Raw genomic sequence first — 18,800 nt, 5'->3', positions numbered from 1 at the left:
AGGAAGAGGGTGGAGCTGGGGCTGCCTGCAGGGTTTGGCTCTTGCTCTGTCCCAGCCACTTTGCAGGGACCTGTCCCTTCAGCTCAGCAGCCCTAATAAGGCAGGTCTTACTGCGTCCCTCACTTTAGAGAAGAAAACGGAGGCTTAGGGGCGCCTGGGTGGCGCAGTGGTTGAGCATCTGCCTTTAGCTCAGGGTGTGATCCCGGGGTCCTGGGATCGAGTCCTGCATCGGGCTCCGCGCAGGGAGCCTGCTTCTCCGTCTGCCTGTGTCTGGGCCTCTCTCTCTGTGTCTCTCATGAATTGGGTAGATAGAATCTTTGAAGAAAAAAAAAAGAGAGAAAAAAAGAAAAGAAAAGAAAAGAAACCTGAGGCTTAGAGAGGATGAGCCAGGCCCTGCCGAAGAACAGCAGAGCCAAGATTTGAACACGGGCCGATCTGTCCCCAGAGGTGAGCTCTTTGCATTATCCTTCAGTGTCTCCTTTCCACATGCTGTCTCTTTTCTTGTCTCCCGTCTTCCTCGCCCTCTCTTCCTAACCTTCAGCAAGTGTTTATTAAGACACTGGGTGCTTGGTGCGTGAGAGGTTCTCCCAAGGGCTGTGGCAGGCAGCTTGTGTCCACCTAACGTCCGCTCGCTGCCTGTGTGCCACGGATATTCTTTGAGGACTGAAACCTCCTAACCCTTGCCTTCCTTCAGCCCCAACAATAACAAATTGGGGGGACCAGTCCCTGAATACGCTGACCTCATTCATGCCGCTGTGCTTTCCTTCACTTGAGAAATCCTCCTTTGCCTTTTGCTCCACTTGGTGAGCTCCTCTCCTTTCATGAGTCACCTAGAACAACACCTCCTCCAGGAAGCCTTCCTTGACTCAGACTGTTGGGTAGCACCTGTCAGGCATCCCCAGCACTCTGCATACTGTATCACACTCCTGTTTCCCTGGCATATGTGTGGTTTTTGTCAGGATGAACTCTGTGCTCACAATAGGTTCTCAAAGGTTGTTTGATAAATTGCTCGGAAGCTGAGTGGTTAACTAAGACGGCATTCTCCGCTCTGTTCATTTTTCTCTTTCCAATCTTCCTTCTGCTCGACTCTCATGTCTGCCCATCTCCCTCTTCTCATTAAATATTACTTGAGGGACAGAGGCTGAACCCAGACTGTTTGCTAGGCCACCAACAGCCGATGACACACCTTCACCTGCTGCGCATTTCAAACCCCAACCTGTTTGAAGAAGCGGGAGTGGGAATAACCAGGAGGGGGAGTGAGGTTGCTTCTTGCAGAGTGGCAAAGGCTCTGGGAAATTTAACCATGGGGCAGTGCAAACCATGAACTCGGGACTTGGGGTCCCTGAGCTGGGCAGGCTACAGAAAGATCAAAGGGCCAGCTTGGAAAATGCAGGCAAGTGGGGCTCTGGAAACGAGCAGGCCAGAGGAGAAGGAGCACAGAACTGCTTTCCCCCCGCAGTGAGCACAGCCCAGGCTGATCCTCAAGCAACCCGAGGTCAGCTTCCCATCTCATGGGACCCCCATGTTCATGGAACATCTCCTGTATAAAAGGCCTGAGCCATTTGTACAAACAGCCAGCAGGAGTGGGACCTAGCTCCCTTTTCCCCTGCACGGGCACCCAGGACCCCAGCCCACAGGTGAAGGAGCCTCAGCAAGTAGCCTAACACCCAGCACCCACGTCCTACCTTCTCTGTGGGCAAGGGGGAGGCACGTGGAGAATGGGCTGTGCGCCTCAGAACTTCACACTGTGCTCCGTGGAAGGGTTCACAGAATTTCCCTTTCCTCCCTCCCCCCTTCGCGGGCGCCCGGTGCATCTCCTGGCACCTCCGAAGCTGAATCTTCACATCATAGCAACTGTCCTACTCATCAGTGCATGGAAATAACTTTTCACGACGGCTCCTCTGATGTTGCCATCTTTTGTGTTGATCAAAACAACAAAACGAATCAGACTCTCGGCGTTTGATTGAAGCCTAATTGGAAATCCAAAGTGGCACTAAATGTTATGGTCTAAATAAAACACATTCAATTACAGAAACTCAACACGGGGAGCACGAGAGAGCTCTGGGAAGGAGCGAAAAAGCAGGCTACGGAGATCTGGGGCGTCACTGCGGGGCTGGATGAGTCAAGGCGGCAAGCGCGGAAGGCCGTCTAGAGCCCAAGAACTCCCCAGTGAGGGTGGTGCTGGGGCCTCATGTGTTCTGGACCTGCTCTCCTCGCAAAGATGGCCAGCTGTGGATGGGGGTGGAGAGGGTGCAAGGGAGTCATGGCATCACCCACTAGGCCTCCTTGGTGGTGGGGTGAGGGCCAGTAGCTCAGGAGCTTTGTGACCACACAGACAGGCACCTCCACCCCAGCCCGGCCTCCTAGGAGTGCCATGAAGGGTCTCGCTCTGGTCCCTTAACCTTTGCTGAGCCTTCCTCGTGTGTCAGGTGGGGGGTGATGATACCTGCCTTTCAAACATTGTAAGGAGTCCACATGGAGCGCATGGGCTCCTGCACAGGCCAAACAGCAGCAGTTGCCTTCCCCAGGCCTGGCACTTTCTCTCCATGCACTCTGACCACCGGAGCCATCTCCGGTGACTCTCCATGTAAGGCCCTGGGCAGTGCTCTACTTCCTTTTTTGGTTTAGTGAACAAAACAAGGCCCTGCTCCAGTGCCCTTGGGGGTGTCAGATGAGGACTTGCGAGTCTGTGCTGGTTCCCTGAAGCCTTCGAAGCCACTGCTAGGCCTTTCCCTTAATCTGGAACCTGGTGGAGAGCGAGCAGGAGGGCAGGTGCCTCACGCCCACAGGTGGCAGCCAGGGGGCGTGAGCTCAAGAAGCTGGAGGGGTGGGTTTGGCTTCAGATGGGTAGGGTGGAGTCCTAGCTCTGCTCTCAGCCAACTGGGTGGCTCTGGGCAAATTACTTAGCCAGACTTGAATTTCAGCTTTCCTTTTTTTTATTTATTTATTTATTTTTATTTTTTATTTTTTTTAATAAATAAATTAATTTTTATTGGTGTTCAATTTACCAACGTACAGAAAAACACCCAGTGCTCATCCCGTCAAGTGTCCCCCTCAGTGCCCGTCACCCATTCCCCCCCACCCCCCGCCCTCCTCCCCTTCTTTCCTATCTCTAAAAGAGGCAAGGACAATACTACTTCTCCCATGGGATTGCGGGATTCGCTGAGGTCATGTTCGTAAGCGAAAACCAGAAAAACACAACCTAAATGTTAGTTGGATTTCAACACATCTTAAATAGAGTAGAGCTGAGAGGCGAGGCAAGGCGGTTACGTTTCTTTTTCAGGTGTGGCTCTGTGCAGAGCATGATCTGCAGGGCCGGGCCCGGCGACGGCGTCCCGGACACGATCGTAAACATATCATTACGACTACCAACATTTATTAAGCAGGTAGGTGCTGTGTGCCAGACACTTCGCAGAGAGCTTTTTATGTATCAATCCATTTGATTGAATCCTCAAGCAGATGCCATAATGATGCCCATTTTACAGACGATGCCACTGAAGCACGGAGAGGTAAAGCGACTTGCCCAGGGTCCACACAGCAGTACGCAGTGGAGCCGGGACTCGAGGCCTGGCAGGAAGGCCGAGTCTAGAGCCCGTCACCCCCACGATCCGCTTCCTCACATTCCGGGCTAGCAGACCTTCCCTTCTCAAGAGTCAAGTCCCCCCTCGGGACTCCTGTCCTCATCTAGAAAGAAAAGGCTGCTGCTCTTCACTAATCTCTGAGGTCCGGCCCGCTCTGAACTGCTGTGTCAGAGAGACACTGAGACCTCTGTGCGGACGTCCCCAAGATGGGAAGGACAAGGACAGGTCTCGCCCTGGTTGGCATGACGCTGAGCGCGTCATACCTCTCTGCTCACTTTATAGTGAGATTTATCTACAGGTCCTTCTCCTCCGCCAGAATGAGACCCCCAGAGGGCAGGGATGCTATTTCCTTTATTGCTCCACAAGAGCACAGCGCCCAGGGCCGCTGTTGCATTGAAAAGAGCAGAAAGCAATCAGGAGGGTGCCCCTATTCAGGCAGCCCTGCTTCTAACATTTGGCCCGACTAGGACTATTCCTTACAAGGGCTGCCCTAGCCACATCTGCATATGCAAATGGCTTGTCCGTGGACAGCTCAATGCATTATACATGGTGGACACTTAACGGTCTGTTGAGTGAATGAGTCTGTGCATGCAAATGACATGCAAATCTCTCCCTATTTTAATTTGACCCTCGGGAACATCTTCAGTGACTCCCTTGGGCCCAGGTTATTTTTAATTTTTTTTTTTTTTAATTGAAAGTCTTTAAAGGCAACCAGTTTTCTTTCTCGCCTGTGCCCATGAGGCCGTTGTCAAGTTGGGAAAAGAGTGCTGAGCTGCACCAGGTTAATGAGGATTAATTCTGCTTCTCCTGGTCATGCCGGGGAAGACGCCAGGTAGTGACACCCCTCCCTGGGCGTCAGTCTCCTCGCCTTTTAAAACAAGGGGGGTGGGTTTCCTGCGGGTATCGAGACGCTATGATTTCCCATCTCTCGGTCACAGGAACATCATCCTGGGCAGTCAGAGTGTCAGTGTTCAGGTCTACCTGCCTAGAAAGAGAAATCAAATCCCTTGCCAAGGATTAGAGAAAGTCTCCAGCCCCCCTGCCCATTTAGAGAAATGAGTTTTTTTGGCACTAGTTCTCCCAGCCTGGGCATTGTGTTCAATCATTTCTTTCCAAACCAGAGGATTTTAAAATAAGAGGCTGGAGTTTTCTCTCTTAAATACAACAAGCCAAGCGTCTGATTAATAGGGTGGGTTTGCATTTCCTTTCTCTCATGTGAAAATATTTATTATAAAAATGTTCCAATGAGAATATTAATAGCCAGGGAATCAGCTCTGTGTCAGCCTTTGTTCCCCAACATTTGAAATGGTGGTGGTGGTGGGGGGGGGGCGTGGGAGGGAGAAAGAAGGAAAAATCAAAACCCAGGCTTGGGGTGGTCACCTTTTGCGGCACCCCGTCCCCCAGGAGGCAGGCTTCTGCTCTTCCTTGGGAAAGGCACCGATACGAGCAGCTCAGCTCCTGGACCACACTGGGGTCCCGTGTCCTTAACCAGAAACACATGTGCATCAAAGACTTGGATCGAAAGTGACACATTGGAAAACAAAAGTGCAGCCGAAATTCGCTTATCCTCACTTTCCTAATCCGCAAACTCTATAATTCTCCCCAAAGCCCCTCAGGCTCCGCTGCAGTCCAGCCTGCTCACATCCTCAACTCCCCCCGCCACGCAGCCCAGGCTCCGGGCCCGGCAGAGGGGGGGCCCCCGTCACTGAGCCCCGCGGTGCCTTGTAAAAATACACCTTGGCACGCTCTGCCCGCACCCTGGGAAGCCTTATCGCCTGGACTAAACAAATGTGCACAATCAAAATAATAGTCTGAGATGTCCAAATAAACGCGCAGGGAACATCTGGAAGTGTGGTTCCCCACGTTTTTTCCTTTTCCTTCCTCAAGCCCTCAGATGCCTTCGGGGTCCAGCAGCTCAGTGGCTCTGGACGCAGGTAGGAGACTATTCCTTCGGAGTCCAGATAGGCCCTTCGAAAATGCTTGTTTGGGGTGCGAGGTCCAGGTTTGCAGTAGGTAGGCCCTGCCCCAAACCCAAGGAAACCAAAATTGGTTCTCTGGTTAGGCGGCTGGAGGCTCTGGGCTGGCAGGCTGGAGGGGTGCCCCCCACCCCATCCCTCTGTTCGTCCTCCCCACCCAGCACACAGCTTCCACGGAGGCAGGGAACCGAGGACCAGGGAAGGGGTCTCTCCTGCCCACGAGCTCCTCAGAGAAGGATGGCTTTGCTGTCTTTCCAAATGACTTTTGTTTCTATTAACTCCAGGCCAAGGTTTTTCTTGCTCTGACTCTCTTGAATTACTTAAGGCGGGGGTAGTTAAAAAGTCCATTTCCTGTCTAGGGGATAAGTCACCGCGGCCCCGCGTAGCCAAGGCGGGGCCCCCAGTGGGCTGCTGTAATATTGCTGCACAGACACGGGCAGGGAGAACCCTTCAAAACCGTGTGCCACTGTCTGGGCAATTTCCTGGCAGTGTGATCCCGCTCCTGATGGATTCCCTCAAAGGCTCGCCGGAAGCACTTTCAGAGCCCACGTTAATGTGAGCTGCATTTAGGACCGAGGCAACCTTCAGCAGATCAACAGTAGGCTTTCGAGCTTCTGGCACGTCCCTGTGAGTTTTGGGAAGTCAAGCCAGCTCCGATGACTCCACACTTGGGTGTCGGGCATTGCATGACACTGAAGGAGCAGCCAACCTGCTGGGATGCCTTCTGGGCCTCCCTGCTCTCATGTGGGGTCAGGATGGGTGATCCCTATGGTTCTTGCCAGCTCTGATGGTCTGTGTTTTCATGAACCTGGGGGGGGCGGGGGTCAGGACACCGTGGATTTGTCTTGCCTGAGCCTTGTCTCCTCCAAGCATGCTCATGGGCCACCGAATCAGAATCACCTGAGGTTATTGGTGGTAGAGAGGTGAAGAGGAAGGTAGGCGAGGAGGCAATGTGGCTTCAAAAAGGCAATAATTCTACCCTTTCTGTGGGAATGCTCACGCTCTGGGCCCTGAGCTGCTATGTCTGCCACGACCTGCCACGCTCAAGACGTCTCGAGGCCACCGTGTTGTGAGGAAGGCTCATGCCACACGGCAAGGCCTTGTCTAAAGCGCTCTGGTCAACAGTCTCAGCTGAGCCCAGCCTTCTAGTTCCCAGACAGAAGCTTCCAGATGATTCTAGTCCCTAGAATTCCAAGCACCCCAAGTCATCTGTGTTGTAGAAAAGAGACAAGCCCCCTTCCATGTACCACGTTTGGGTCCCTGACTTACATAGTTTGTGAACATAATAAAATGGTTGGTTTTTTAAAATCTTTTTTTTTAAGATTTTATTTATTTATTTGAGAGAGAGAGACAGAGAGACAGAGAGCACAGGCAGGGTGAGGGGCAGAGGGAGAGACAGAAGCAGGCTCCCTACTGAGCAGAGAGCCCCATGCACGGCTTGATCCCTGGACCCCGGGATCATGACCTGAGCCAAAGGCAGACACTTGACTGACTAAGCCACCCAGGTGCCCCTGAAATGGTTGTTTCATGTCCCAGAATTTTGAAGTGATTTGCTAGGTAACAATAAGTGACAAGACCAACACAAGGTCACTTAGGACTGGGGTCTGAGTGCTCATTACTTGGAGAACAGCAGCCCCATCTTTTGACACCTGGTTTCCTTACCTGGGGAGGCCAGAAATGAAAAGCCCCCCCTGGGTAGCCCCTTTCTGGCCAGGTGTCCACACATGCAGCCAGGCAGGACCCTGAGGGCCTGGGGCCTGACCGGTGCCCAGGGTGCCCCTCCCTTCTCTCCACAGATGCCTGCAACACTGGCCTCCGGGGCCTCACATCTGGGCCCGGGGCTGCCTCTGCCTATATCAAGGAGAGCGGGACTGTTTAGTCTGCTGGGCACATTCCTGGATTTTAAAAATAAATAGCAGATTATGAGCGACTTAGCCTGATGCTGTCATTGGGCCAGGCCACAGGCTTCTGAGCCGTCCCTTGGGAGGGAGCAGCAGGAATGGCAGGTTGGAGGTGCTTGGCTTGGGAACTCTGTCCCAGCCATAATTTCAGAGGACAGGCTTCTAGCCTTCTCCGGGGTCCCAGAAAACTTCTAATAATATGACTGACAGCAATATGATAATAATCCTACCGCACACCACAAGCACTATGTGTCAGACATCGCCCTTACCACCCCTCGGCCCATTATACAGATGAAGAACCTGAGGTTTAGCGGCCTGAGATCGCAACGCTGTACACCTAGCAAGTGGCCATGGGTGAAATGGAGTTTAGTCTATCAGGCTCCAGCTCTTAGCCACTGTGCTATAGTGGCTTCCCAGGCCCCCAAATAGAAAGCAGCGTCCCAGGCCCCCACCAGCCCAACACGCACCTGCACCCCCATCGCCAACCAATCTGCTGTTCCCAAGGCCCTTTCCAGCCTGCACAGAGCCATTCTCCACTGTGACTCCCTTTTTCCATTTCACCCTTCGCTGGATCATTTTATGCCTCTATTCCCTCTGCTAATTCAAACTAATTAAAGTATAAAATAGAATAATTGCTTCCATACCCATACCCTTTCCCATCCACGTTGAGTACAGAGTTATATTCTTTATCTGGGAGTGGCCAACCTGACAAGTTGGGTGGAAACTGGGGCTATCAAGTTTCTTTTCATCTTCTCCCTCAGTTTTGCCCTTGGCTCGTAGCCTGACTTTCCCCCGGCCTTGCTGTCTGACTTCCATTAGACGCTGAGGCTACGGGAGGACGTGTATTCACACCCATCGCATCTGCCCATTTGCTGCTGAGGAAGCCGGGGTGGACTTTCTGAGGAAGAGCCAGGCATCCTGTCCGTGGGGCACCTGGGCAATTAGCAGGATTGGGAAATCAGTTCCCAAATGTTCCCCTGGGACTGGCCAGCCCTGGATCTATTAACAGTCCATTAACAGCGGCTTGTTAGGCAGTGGCACTAGCGACCCAACACTTCTTACTAGTTCTATTTCTTAATTACGTGTAATTAACTGAGAGAGAGGGAGGGAGAGAGGATGAATGAGCTGGACTGGATCGTTCTAGCTCTGTAGGGAGATGCAAACCAAACCTCCTTAGCCTGAACTGGAGACCAGAGGCTCGATTCTACACTCACGTGGTGCCAAAGGTGCAACAGGTGCCATGTTCCAGGGAAGCAGGAAGGGGACAGAGGGACAAGAGGTAGGGACAAGAGGTGAAGGCCAGGGTGACAGCAGGCTGCTCAGAGATTTATCATAAAGTGATGGGAAGCCCCATTCCCATGATGTCTTTTGAGGTCTCAGGTCTTTCAGGGAACTCTGAAGTCTTCAATCACTGCCTCAAAACAGGAATACTCTTATCCATAACCCACCAGGCTTTCCACCCTCTCCGCAGTGTCCACCCTTCAGGGAAGACGTTCTTGTGGGCACCCACGGCCTCAGAGAACTCTTGTTCCAAAAGTTCTTCGTTTGGTCTAACCTCAGGCCTGTCTGCTGTAGTGTTGGTGTGGTCTTCTGGAGATGGACAAGAGCCTCAGTCCCAAGACATACCTTAGACAGTCCTCTTTAATATGAAAGGGAGTCTAGAGTTAGATTTATTAACTATATGGTTAAAAGGGAGGAAACTGAACCTCTGAGAACCTAAAAGTCCAGGCTACCCAGCTAGTTAGAGGTGGGCTGGGACTAGGACACAGACCTTGGGGCTCATCCTGAGGACACCGGCTATGCCACGCGACCACTTCATTTCCCCTTAATCATCACTCATGGTCACCACCCTCCTGAGCCAGAATCATAAAGGCCTGAGAGCCAGAAGTGGCCATACAGAAGCTCCACGACATGGGTTTGTGAGGCATGGGAGGCCGCAGGGAAGAAACTCCCCTCTGCTGAGCCTCACGTTTGACCCCTGAGAGGCACAGTGAGGCCAAGTGACTGGTTTAAGGCCACGTGGCTGTGAAATGTTGAGACGGGATCCAAATCAGAGTTTTGGACTTCAGGGACAATCCTAGTACCTGAAGCAGCTCCTCTATTTCACGAGGGAGGAAACCAGACCTGGGAGAGGGTCATGCTTCCAGATTTAGCAACCGCTGGACTAGAAGCCAAGCCAACCAACTCCATCCTCATCCCCACACACGAAATTGTTTCTTGAAACATGTCCGAGCTGTACTCAGAGCTGCTTGGCCCGAGACAGATGGGCCTCCTGAGCTGTTCTTGGCCCTCATCCCTGCGCCCAGCCCCAGGTGGAATCACCTAGCTACCCATTTCTACACGATTTGCAGCTCTCGGGGTGACAGGTCTCAGAGCTCTGCCACAAATCCCCCTCAGACTCTGCCCACGGATCACAGCTCCACCTGGCATGGGGAGCTCTCTGGACTAATATCTCACCTGATTGGAGACAGCCCCATGGTATTAACCCCAAATTCTTCTCATACCTGCTCAGTGTGACTGGCTGCCCCCGAGCCCCTCCCTGTTGGGTGCAGATTATAACAAGAACCATACGGTTGTGGCTGAAGAGGAGGACAAAGGCCAGGACACCTAGAAATAAGCTGTGTGGACACTTGGTTGAGCCAGGGCTGATGCTCTTGGAGGTGACACCGGATATGATCTCAACGGGTCATCTGAGTTCCCGAAGGCCACTCACTGGCCTCCAGCTTTGGATCAGGCCCCTCTCCTTTGGCCACATTTTGAATGTAATTTCAGAAAGCATCCCATTTGAGAAACAGATATGCGGCCAAAATATGAGCCTTGGCATCTTCTCAGCTCCACTAAGTCCTCACTGGTCACTTCTATTTGCTGTCAGTGCTCTTCCACGGCACCGGACTCAGAAAACCCAAGTGAGTGCTTTTACCCAGAATTACCTGCCTGGTCCTCAGCCACCCATAACGTGTTCTGAAAATATCACTTATGTTATGGGTCTGTTGGAGCCCTCTGACCACCGTTTTATCCACCTATCTGGACCGCCATCTGTCCATCCATCCCTCTGTCTGAGGATTGCCCTGCAGAAGTGTCTAGAATGGTGTTTACCCAATGTTAACATGGTGTTACATTTTGGGTAGTCCCGTCTGGGGACTCATTGCTATTTTCTTTTCTGTGTGTATTGCCTGAATTTGCATGGTGAGCATCTACTGTTTTTGTTTAAGAAATAGCCTTATAGGCAGCCCGGGTGGATCAGCGGTTTAGTGCCACCTTCAGCCCAGGGCCCGATCCTGGAGACCCGGGATCGAGTCCCACGTCAGGCTCCCTGCATGGAGCCTGCTTCTCCCTCTGCCTGTGTCTTTGCCTCTCTCTCTCTCTCTCTGTGTCTCTCATGAATAAATAAATAAAATCTTAAAAAAAGGAAATAGCCTTATGTCCATAAACAGAGAAGAACAGGAAGGAAAGACAGAGTAGTGACAGGCTTCAATGGGATGTTACAGATAACTGCCTACCTGTCTCTCTCCCTTGCTAGATTGGAAGCAGCTTGAGGGTAGCTAGCCAAGTCCCATTCATTTTGATGTTTCCCCAGCACATTGTTCCTGATAAATATATTCCCAGAAAGGGACTTTGTTAGGGCCCATGGGCTGTTTTATTAGAATGCGACATCACTGTTTATTTCCAAGACTGTCTTACCCACTGTAGGTTAGGCTAAGCCTCCTCCAGCTCCACCAAATTCCCATCTGCACCTGCAGTTTATGCCTCAACTGCAGGGGTCATACGAAAGAAGGCAAAAAGACAGGTGGGTTCAAGAGGATCTAGATATAATTTGCATGCAATCTGCATATGATTAGTGTCATCTGTTCTGAAGAAGCAGTTTTTGAGTTAGAGCTGCCTCACTGCTTCCCTTAATGCCATCATGTGCCCATTTGTCTCTTCCTTCCTCCCTCCCCTCTTCTCTCATCCGGGGATTCAGAATTCTTACATTAAAAAAAAAAAAAAAAAAGAGGACAAGAGGACTCTGGGCAAGGTGTTGCTCGCTGAGTACACCTGGAATCTTTGCAGGGTATTTTGGGAATGACAAACACTCATGAGCTGGGAGGCACCTCGTGATCGCTCACTGGTCTTCTAGCCCAACATTTCTGTTTAGTTCAAGGCAGGGACTTCGGCCACCAAGACAGATTCACAACCCTTTTTCTCCTTCTTGGACCTTTCTCTTACCTGCCACGTTCAGGTCAATGCTAAGACCACCGCTCCTGCTGAACAACTGTAGACACCACTGACTGAACGAATGGAAGGAACCAGCCTCTCTAAAGGTCTTTGCTTGGCTTTCTGTATCTCCATTAATTTGTGAATCCGCTATTTTCCCTGCTTCTCTTGCCCATCACCAAGGCTCACCTGCATTTACCTTCTCTTTGCTCACATACATTCAGAACAAAAACACTTTGGGGGGAATAATGCTCCAGCAGAGAAGGTGGCGCACCTGCTTCACTGTTACCCTGCAGAGGGTAGGAGTCTATTTCTCAGGTCGACTTTGGCTTCCCAGAGTTGGCCAGCTCCTACTGGCATCAGACTGTGACTCAGGCCGCAATTTTTATCTCCTTCTGGGGCCCTATCTTGGGTCTGTCTCTCCCAGGATCAGGCCCAGCCAGGAGGCCTGGATTATTTACACTTCTTTGGCTCCCTTGAGCAGCAGACTCTGTGGGCCCGGGAGCCGTAAATCTACCTCCTAATCACACCAAGCTGCTCCATGCAGTCTGGCCTGTTCTTGCGGGGCTGTTCATCACACACTGAGACAGGGGCTGTGGCCTAGAGAGAAGCCTCCGGGAAGTGGCTGGCCCTGGCTGCTTCTCTCTGGCTCCCTGAAAAAGCCTCCAAGGACTCTGCCTCCCTGTGGACCCCCAAGCAGCCAGCCCAGAGGTCTCTCTTGTTAGATGGAACAGTTTCTGAACAAAAGGTCACAGGTTATCAGTTACTCCTGGGCTTCCAAAAGAAAGGATTGGTGTCAGCACTTACCTGTCTCTCAGACATGATGTACAGGTAGCGCTGATCAATGGAGAAGGCCATGTCCCGGAGGATGGGGCTTCCGTCTTTGTGCACAGAGACCATCTCGTACTGGACCCCTCCATGGGGGGGACCATCGGCTCGAATCTGCAAAAGAAACAAGGCATCCTCAGCATCCATACTCAGCAGTCCCCTGTGGGATTACCTGTTTCAGCCTCTGGCAGGTCCTTTCCCGAAGATAATCCCCCACCCTACCCCCAGTTGCTACTCTGAACCAGACCAGGCTTCAGGGAAGGTAGAGGTGCTTCTCAGTTCAAGCAGCCCAGCTTCCAGCAAGGGAAATCCTGTCCCAAGTGGTCTGAGTGTGCTGGGTCTGGGATTTCTGATGATGGGTTCATTTGTGTGTGCATATGTGCCCTTAGGAGCGATTCTGAATATTCCGATGTGGTTATTGTTGCGTGTGTCTACATACAGCACTTTGTGGAGGGTGTGTGTGTGTGAGTGTGTGCTTGCTTGCACACACTTTCTGGTGTTTGGGGTAGGAGACTGATTGCAGTACTTCTGTCTCAGGTGGGGTAAAACAATCCTATCAACTATCAAAAAGCTGGGAATCAAGAGATTCAAGATTTTAGACTCTCAGGAAGGTCTTTCTGACCCCAAATATATCCCCTGCATGTGTGCAAATTCACCCTGGGATTTGGGGGGCCAGGAATCCTGGCTCAGACTCTCAGAGCCCAGGTCTAGATAATAAGTCAGGAAGGACTCGGACACCATCAAGTTCACTGCTTCTCAGCCCTGGCTGCACATCGGAATCCTCTAGGGAGTTCTAAAAGATACGAATGCCAGAGCTGGATCCGTTAATCAGAACCTCTGTGGGTGGGGCCCGGGCATCTTCTTTGGGATTCAAAGCTCCCCAGGTGAATCTGATGAGCAGCCAAGGTCTAGAAGCAGCGATGGAGTCCAGCGGTTTTCAAGCCAGCAGGCCTTGAGAGTCACCTCGGGGTCTTGGGAAAACGTAAGGCTGAGCCCGCCCCAGGAGTTTCGGATTCAGCGGAAATGAGGTTTGAGAATTCTCACTTCCAACAAATTCCCAGGTGATGTGGACGTGGCTGGTCTGGGGGGGTTCGACAGGGCTAGTCTAAGCTTTGTGTAGAATTCAGCTCTGTGTAGGGACGCCTGGGTGGCTCAGTGCTTGAGCATCTTGCCTTTGGCTCAGGGCATGATCCCAGGGTCCCAGGATCGAGTCCCACATTGGCTCCTGCTTCTCCCTCCGCCTGTGTCTCTGCCTCTCTGTGTGTCTCTCATGAATAAATAAATAAAATCTTAAAAAAAAAGAAAAGAATTCAGCTCTGTGTAGCCTCAGCAGAAGACAGTCCCTAAGGTCCTACAAAAAGCTGGCATCCAGGAGTCCTCGGTTTGTTTTTTTTGTTTTTTTTTTATTTATTTTTTAATTTTTATTTATTTATGATAGTCACAGAGAGAGAGAGAGAGGCAGAGACACAGGCAGAGGGAGAAGCAGGCTTCATGCACTGGGAGCCCAATGTGGGATTCGATCCCGGGTCTCCAGGATCGCGCCCTGGGCCAAAGGCAGGCGCCAAACCGCTGCGCCACCCAGGGATCCCCGGAGTCCTCGGTTTGAATATGCTCCTGCCTTCAGGTTTCTTGTTCCCAACAGCACAGCTGACCACCAATCCCCACCCCGACTTGTTTCCTCTGTCCTCAGCCCATCTCAAAACCCCTCTAGCTCGAACCCTATTTCCTCTACGAGGCCTCCCCTAATCTCACCACCATTCGAATTGCTCATCACCCCGATGCCTTTTTTTTTTCCTATTAGACATTTTGTCTCAGGATTATAATCAATTGATCTGTTCATTGTATACGTACTAGCTACCACGTATTGACGATCCATTCTCATTGTTCTCTAATTGTCTCACACGTGCGTAAGTCTGTCAACACGGTGAAGGCAGGGATGTGTTTTCTATTTCTCTAATAACCCTCGGAGGACTAGAATGGGTTCGGGAACCTAGCTGGTGATGGATCAAAGGGGATGCTTGAGAAATACTTGTTGAAAGGACATGAACCCTGAACCAGCTGATAAAGGCTCGTGAACTCTAGTGTTAAATCAAAGTGAGGTCAAAAGGCATTTTCTCTGGAAGACAGTAGGATTCGGGCTGCCTCTCTGCATTCCCTTTCATTTTTCTCTTGTACTTCTAACCATACCCTTCCCTCTGCCTGTTTCTCCCACACCAGCAGCTCCTGAGGGCAAGGACCAAGACTTAGTCATCCCAAGGGCCAAGCTTGGGGTCTGATGCCACAGCAAACTCCCCTTTGCCCTTTTTCTGCCTAGCTAGTGGCTTCCTATGTTCAAAGCTGTTGCATCCAGGGGAAGGGGCTTGAGAGGGGTGGGGGGAGTCATTGAATTCATTCTCAGAGGGTGAAGGAAGACACTGCGGTCAGCAATGACGTCATGAGACTGAGGTTACTACCCTCTACCCAGGTGCAAATATGATTATGGATTTAACCAGAGGGAAGGGTCCCTACCTCCGAAAATGCTGCGCAATTTAAGAAGGTTCCCCCCACACATGAAGCAGCAGCAATCTCTCTTAGATGGGCAGATCTGAAATTTCCTTGAGATCCTTCCAGAAATACAGTAGTTTCTAGTCAAAAAAAATTCTTGGGCTATTGCAGAAAGTAAAGAGAAGATGCGATCGCCATGGCTTCTGGCTGGCTTGACCTTGGTTTCCTGTCTCCATTATATGGGGGTGTTCAGGCTCTGTTTGTCCCTTTGAAGGGAAAAGGGTCCAGTGGTTCTCATCACCCTCCCTATGACAGCTGCTCCTCTTCAGGGAGATTGGAGTCTCCTCGAGGTACTGCTCAGCCCCAGGAGCCGTGGAACCACACCCTCCCTCAGGCCCGACCCAAGATCTCCCTGCCTGGGGAGGCTAGTGAGCCCTCTGCCAGCTGGGGCGGCCTCCTCCCCACGAGCCTGGGCACTTGGTTGCCTCCCCAGCAGCACCTGGACACAAAGTCAGAAGGAGGAATGCTGCAAGTCTGACCTTCCCTCGGTGGTCCCTGCGACTGGATGGTACCCACGGCCAGCTTGGAGCTGGAATGGAATCAAAGACAACTTATCATCACACACTCTGCTGTGTCCCACTTAGGACCAATCCAGCCATTAACTTTCCTGAATCAAAGATCTAAGCAGGGTTTTTTTTTTTTTTCCCTCCCATCTGCAACCCCAATCTTTTAATAACACAGTTGAAGCCAGAATCAAACCTACATAACTCTCAAATGTCAAAGCTAACACCAAACCAGAACAGAAACTGTTCTTGGGACTGAACCTGAACTAAGTGATCCTATTTCACTCAGTCTAAGTCCCTGGAGGGAAGAGCACTACTGCCCAAGAAGTCTGTGCCTCTCCACTTACTCTCCCATCCCATGCTCTCTGCCTCCAGGTTGTGTGACCTGTGAGACACCTGCGGGAGGGCACAGGAGAAGGAGAATGGGGCCAGGAGGCCGGGAACTCAAAGGACATGGGGTGGGGGCAGGGAAGCTGGCAGGCAGGCAGGGAGCAGGAGAAGCCAAATGGGCAGCAGGCGGCAGAGATCTTTCCCTCCCTAACGCCCTGTGCTCCCTCTGGGCAACGTGCCCAAGTGGGCAGACTATAGGTCTGGGATGCAGGGTTCCCTGGGTTTCTGTCCAGACTCTGTGCCTGGGCTTGCCATCTGCCTAACAGGCCGAGGCGATCGGCTCGGTGCCGGGCACAGGAGAGCCACAGTAGCAAGTGCTAGAGCTAGAAGGGCTTTGGAGCTCCCCTCACCTAAGCTCTTCCACTCCAGGCTCGCAGCTGGCCAGTGGTGCACCTGGGGTTCAACCCGGCTCCAGCCTGTGGGGCTCAGAGGAGAGCACACGGCTGATGATGGAGAAAGGGCCCCATGACGGCCACTGGGGACAAGGGTGCTGCTGTGGGCCAAGGGCACAGTTTCCCAGACTGCTCTGCCTCCGAGAGAAAGTTCTGAGATTCAAAGTTGTCTCTATTCTTCCTCGACACAGGATGGTAGTGGTGCGGTGATGGTCAGGGAGTCCCCAGCAGAGGTGGGATGTTTAAATCCAACACATCGAGTCCATTCTGTGCTGTCCCAGAATAACTAAACTGCTGTGACACAGTTTTCAGCTCTTAAGCGTGTGTCCCCAGGGCCAGGTTTCAATGACCACAAGGACCACAACGGACTGAAATAGGTCACAAACCAGTGCAAGAGAAGGGTGTCACCGGCCCAAGCTGCACAGGACAGGGGAGGAGCTGGGGCAGAAGAGGGATGTGATGTGCACAGGGGTGCGAGAGTCACTTGAATGTGGCTTTCTGGTTGGGCTCCTCCTCTCCTGAGAGGGCCTGGCCTCAGTGGACACCCAGAAGCTACCGAGGCCATTCTGCTTGGACAAAGCTCATAAGGTAGGATGAGAGGCCCAGTTTGCCGCAGCGGAGGGTGGACAGTCTTTACTGAGACCAAGAAAAGACAGACTGTGCCTGCACTGTCACGCAGGGAGATTCAGGCTGGTTCCAGTAAGAATTCCTGTGGCACAGAGCCCTGGCCACAGCATGAGTGGCCGCAGGACCCTGCAACCTTCTTGGGAGGGTTTGAACTCAGGATAACTTATTTCACTTCGCCGCTCAACGTGGCCCTACCTGAAGGTGGTAGCACAGACTTGGATGAATTTTGCCTCAAGAATTTAATAACAGGGGACGCCTGGGTGGCTCAGCGATGGAGCACCTGCCTTCGGCTCAGGGCGTGATCCCGGGGTCCTGGGATCGAGTCCCACATCGGGCTCCCCGCAGGGAGCCCGCTTCTCCCTCTGCCTGTGTCTCCGCCTCTCTCTGTGTGTCTCTCACGAATAAATATATAAAATCTTTAAAAAAAAAGAACTTAGTAACAGCGACCGTGCTATTGCTTTCACCATGTGCTAAGGAAGCGCTATTGAAGGTACAGAACAAAAATCAACTGTCTTATCCTTATAAGAACCCCCGAGGTAAGTGTTATTATTATTATTCCCATTTCACAGGCAGGAAATTTGAGGCCAGGGCGAGTCCGGTGGCCTTCCCAAGATCACACAGCTAAAGGGCGGCAGAGCTGGGGATCCCCCACCCGGCCCCATTTCTCAGGCGCTCTGTGACTCTCCTAAGAGAGGGTAACAGGAGGGGCTGGACGATGTGAGGGACAGTGTGTGGGGGGCCGCTCGCGACTCCCTGGCCCTCTGGGTGGGAGGGGCCTCTGCTAAATGAGAAGGAAATCGTAATCCCATTAGTGCTTTCCTTTAAACCACAGCTAGGCCGGCGCAGAAATTAATGACAGCCTCTTTACTTGAACATCCAATTCAAATCAGCATATCCAATTCCAATTAACTGGCTTACCTGTAGGCCCCTCCAAACCTTTTTGCTTGTGCATCAATTTCTTCCATACTTAGCTCTAAATTATGGAGCCCCAGCTTGGGACCTGTCACTCCAATATCACTTTATTAGTAGTACTAGTAGTGTAAGTAGTAGTTTTATTTATTTATTTATTTATTTATTTATTTATTTATTTATTTATTTGGCAAGGGCTGCTGAAAGACGATGGGGAATCTTCTTCTTCTTGGGCCTCTCAGTAGGGAACAAATTGGTCCGAGAGGCATCACCATGCAGAGGGAGGCACCGGTTCTTGTCTGGAGGGCTGGCATCTAATCCCAACGTTCTCATTAATTGGCTATGTGACCTCAGGCAAGTCACTTCCCTTGTTTGCGTAATAGTTTCTGTAGCTGCCAAATAAAGTGGGAACTCCTGTCCTTATGGGCACAAAAAGGATGCTGGGGGAATGAAATGAGTTATTAGCTATGCATTTCAGGACGGTCCAATATCCATTTATTACGCACCTGCTGTGAGCCAGGCCTGTGCTTGGCGCTGGGGACACCGAGGGGGAGAAAGATCCCCTTAGGAAGCCCTCGGGAGCTGGGGAACGGACAAGCCAACCAGTCTTCACAAACACAGGAGCTACCCCGTGTGAGAGGAGTTTGCCCGAGGGGGTCCTGGGAGGGCAGGGTGGGAGGCAGGCCTTGGGCGGGAGGCTTCCTGGGGAAGGTGATGCCTGAATGGATGAGCAGGAGTGGAAATGTGAGTTCTTTGGCTAATTTCAAGCGTGATGTCAGTAGAAGAGTGTTATTGTTATGTCTGAGCCCAGATTTCTTGGAAACTTGGTTTCTCAGACTTGAGCGTTTTGGAGAAGATGAGACTTTTGATGTGCGTTTATTGAGGGCTCGACAACAATTTCTGCAGGTCTTGTCACTTTATGTCCGAGAAGTCACTTTGGAAGAGGCCTTTATTA

The 18,800-nt window shown here is 51.7% G+C and overlaps 1 protein-coding gene across 1 annotated transcript in view; it reads right to left on the bottom strand.

Moving 5' to 3' along the window:
• Positions 1–18,800, bottom strand: part of PLXNA2 (plexin A2) — a 207,888-nt gene that overhangs the window by 98,775 nt on the left and 90,313 nt on the right. Inside the window, exon 4 of the mRNA XM_025982299.2 lies at positions 12,460–12,594. Within this exon, the coding sequence (XP_025838084.1) occupies positions 12,460–12,594 (135 nt within the window). The remainder of the gene's footprint in view (positions 1–12,459; positions 12,595–18,800) is intronic.

The sequence above is a fragment of the Vulpes vulpes genome, chromosome 13, assembly GCF_048418805.1.
Source record: "Vulpes vulpes isolate BD-2025 chromosome 13, VulVul3, whole genome shotgun sequence".
Taxonomy (NCBI): domain Eukaryota; kingdom Metazoa; phylum Chordata; class Mammalia; order Carnivora; family Canidae; genus Vulpes; species Vulpes vulpes.
The sequence above is the reverse complement of the archived record's forward strand: the minus strand, read 5'-3'. Positions and strand labels throughout refer to the sequence as shown.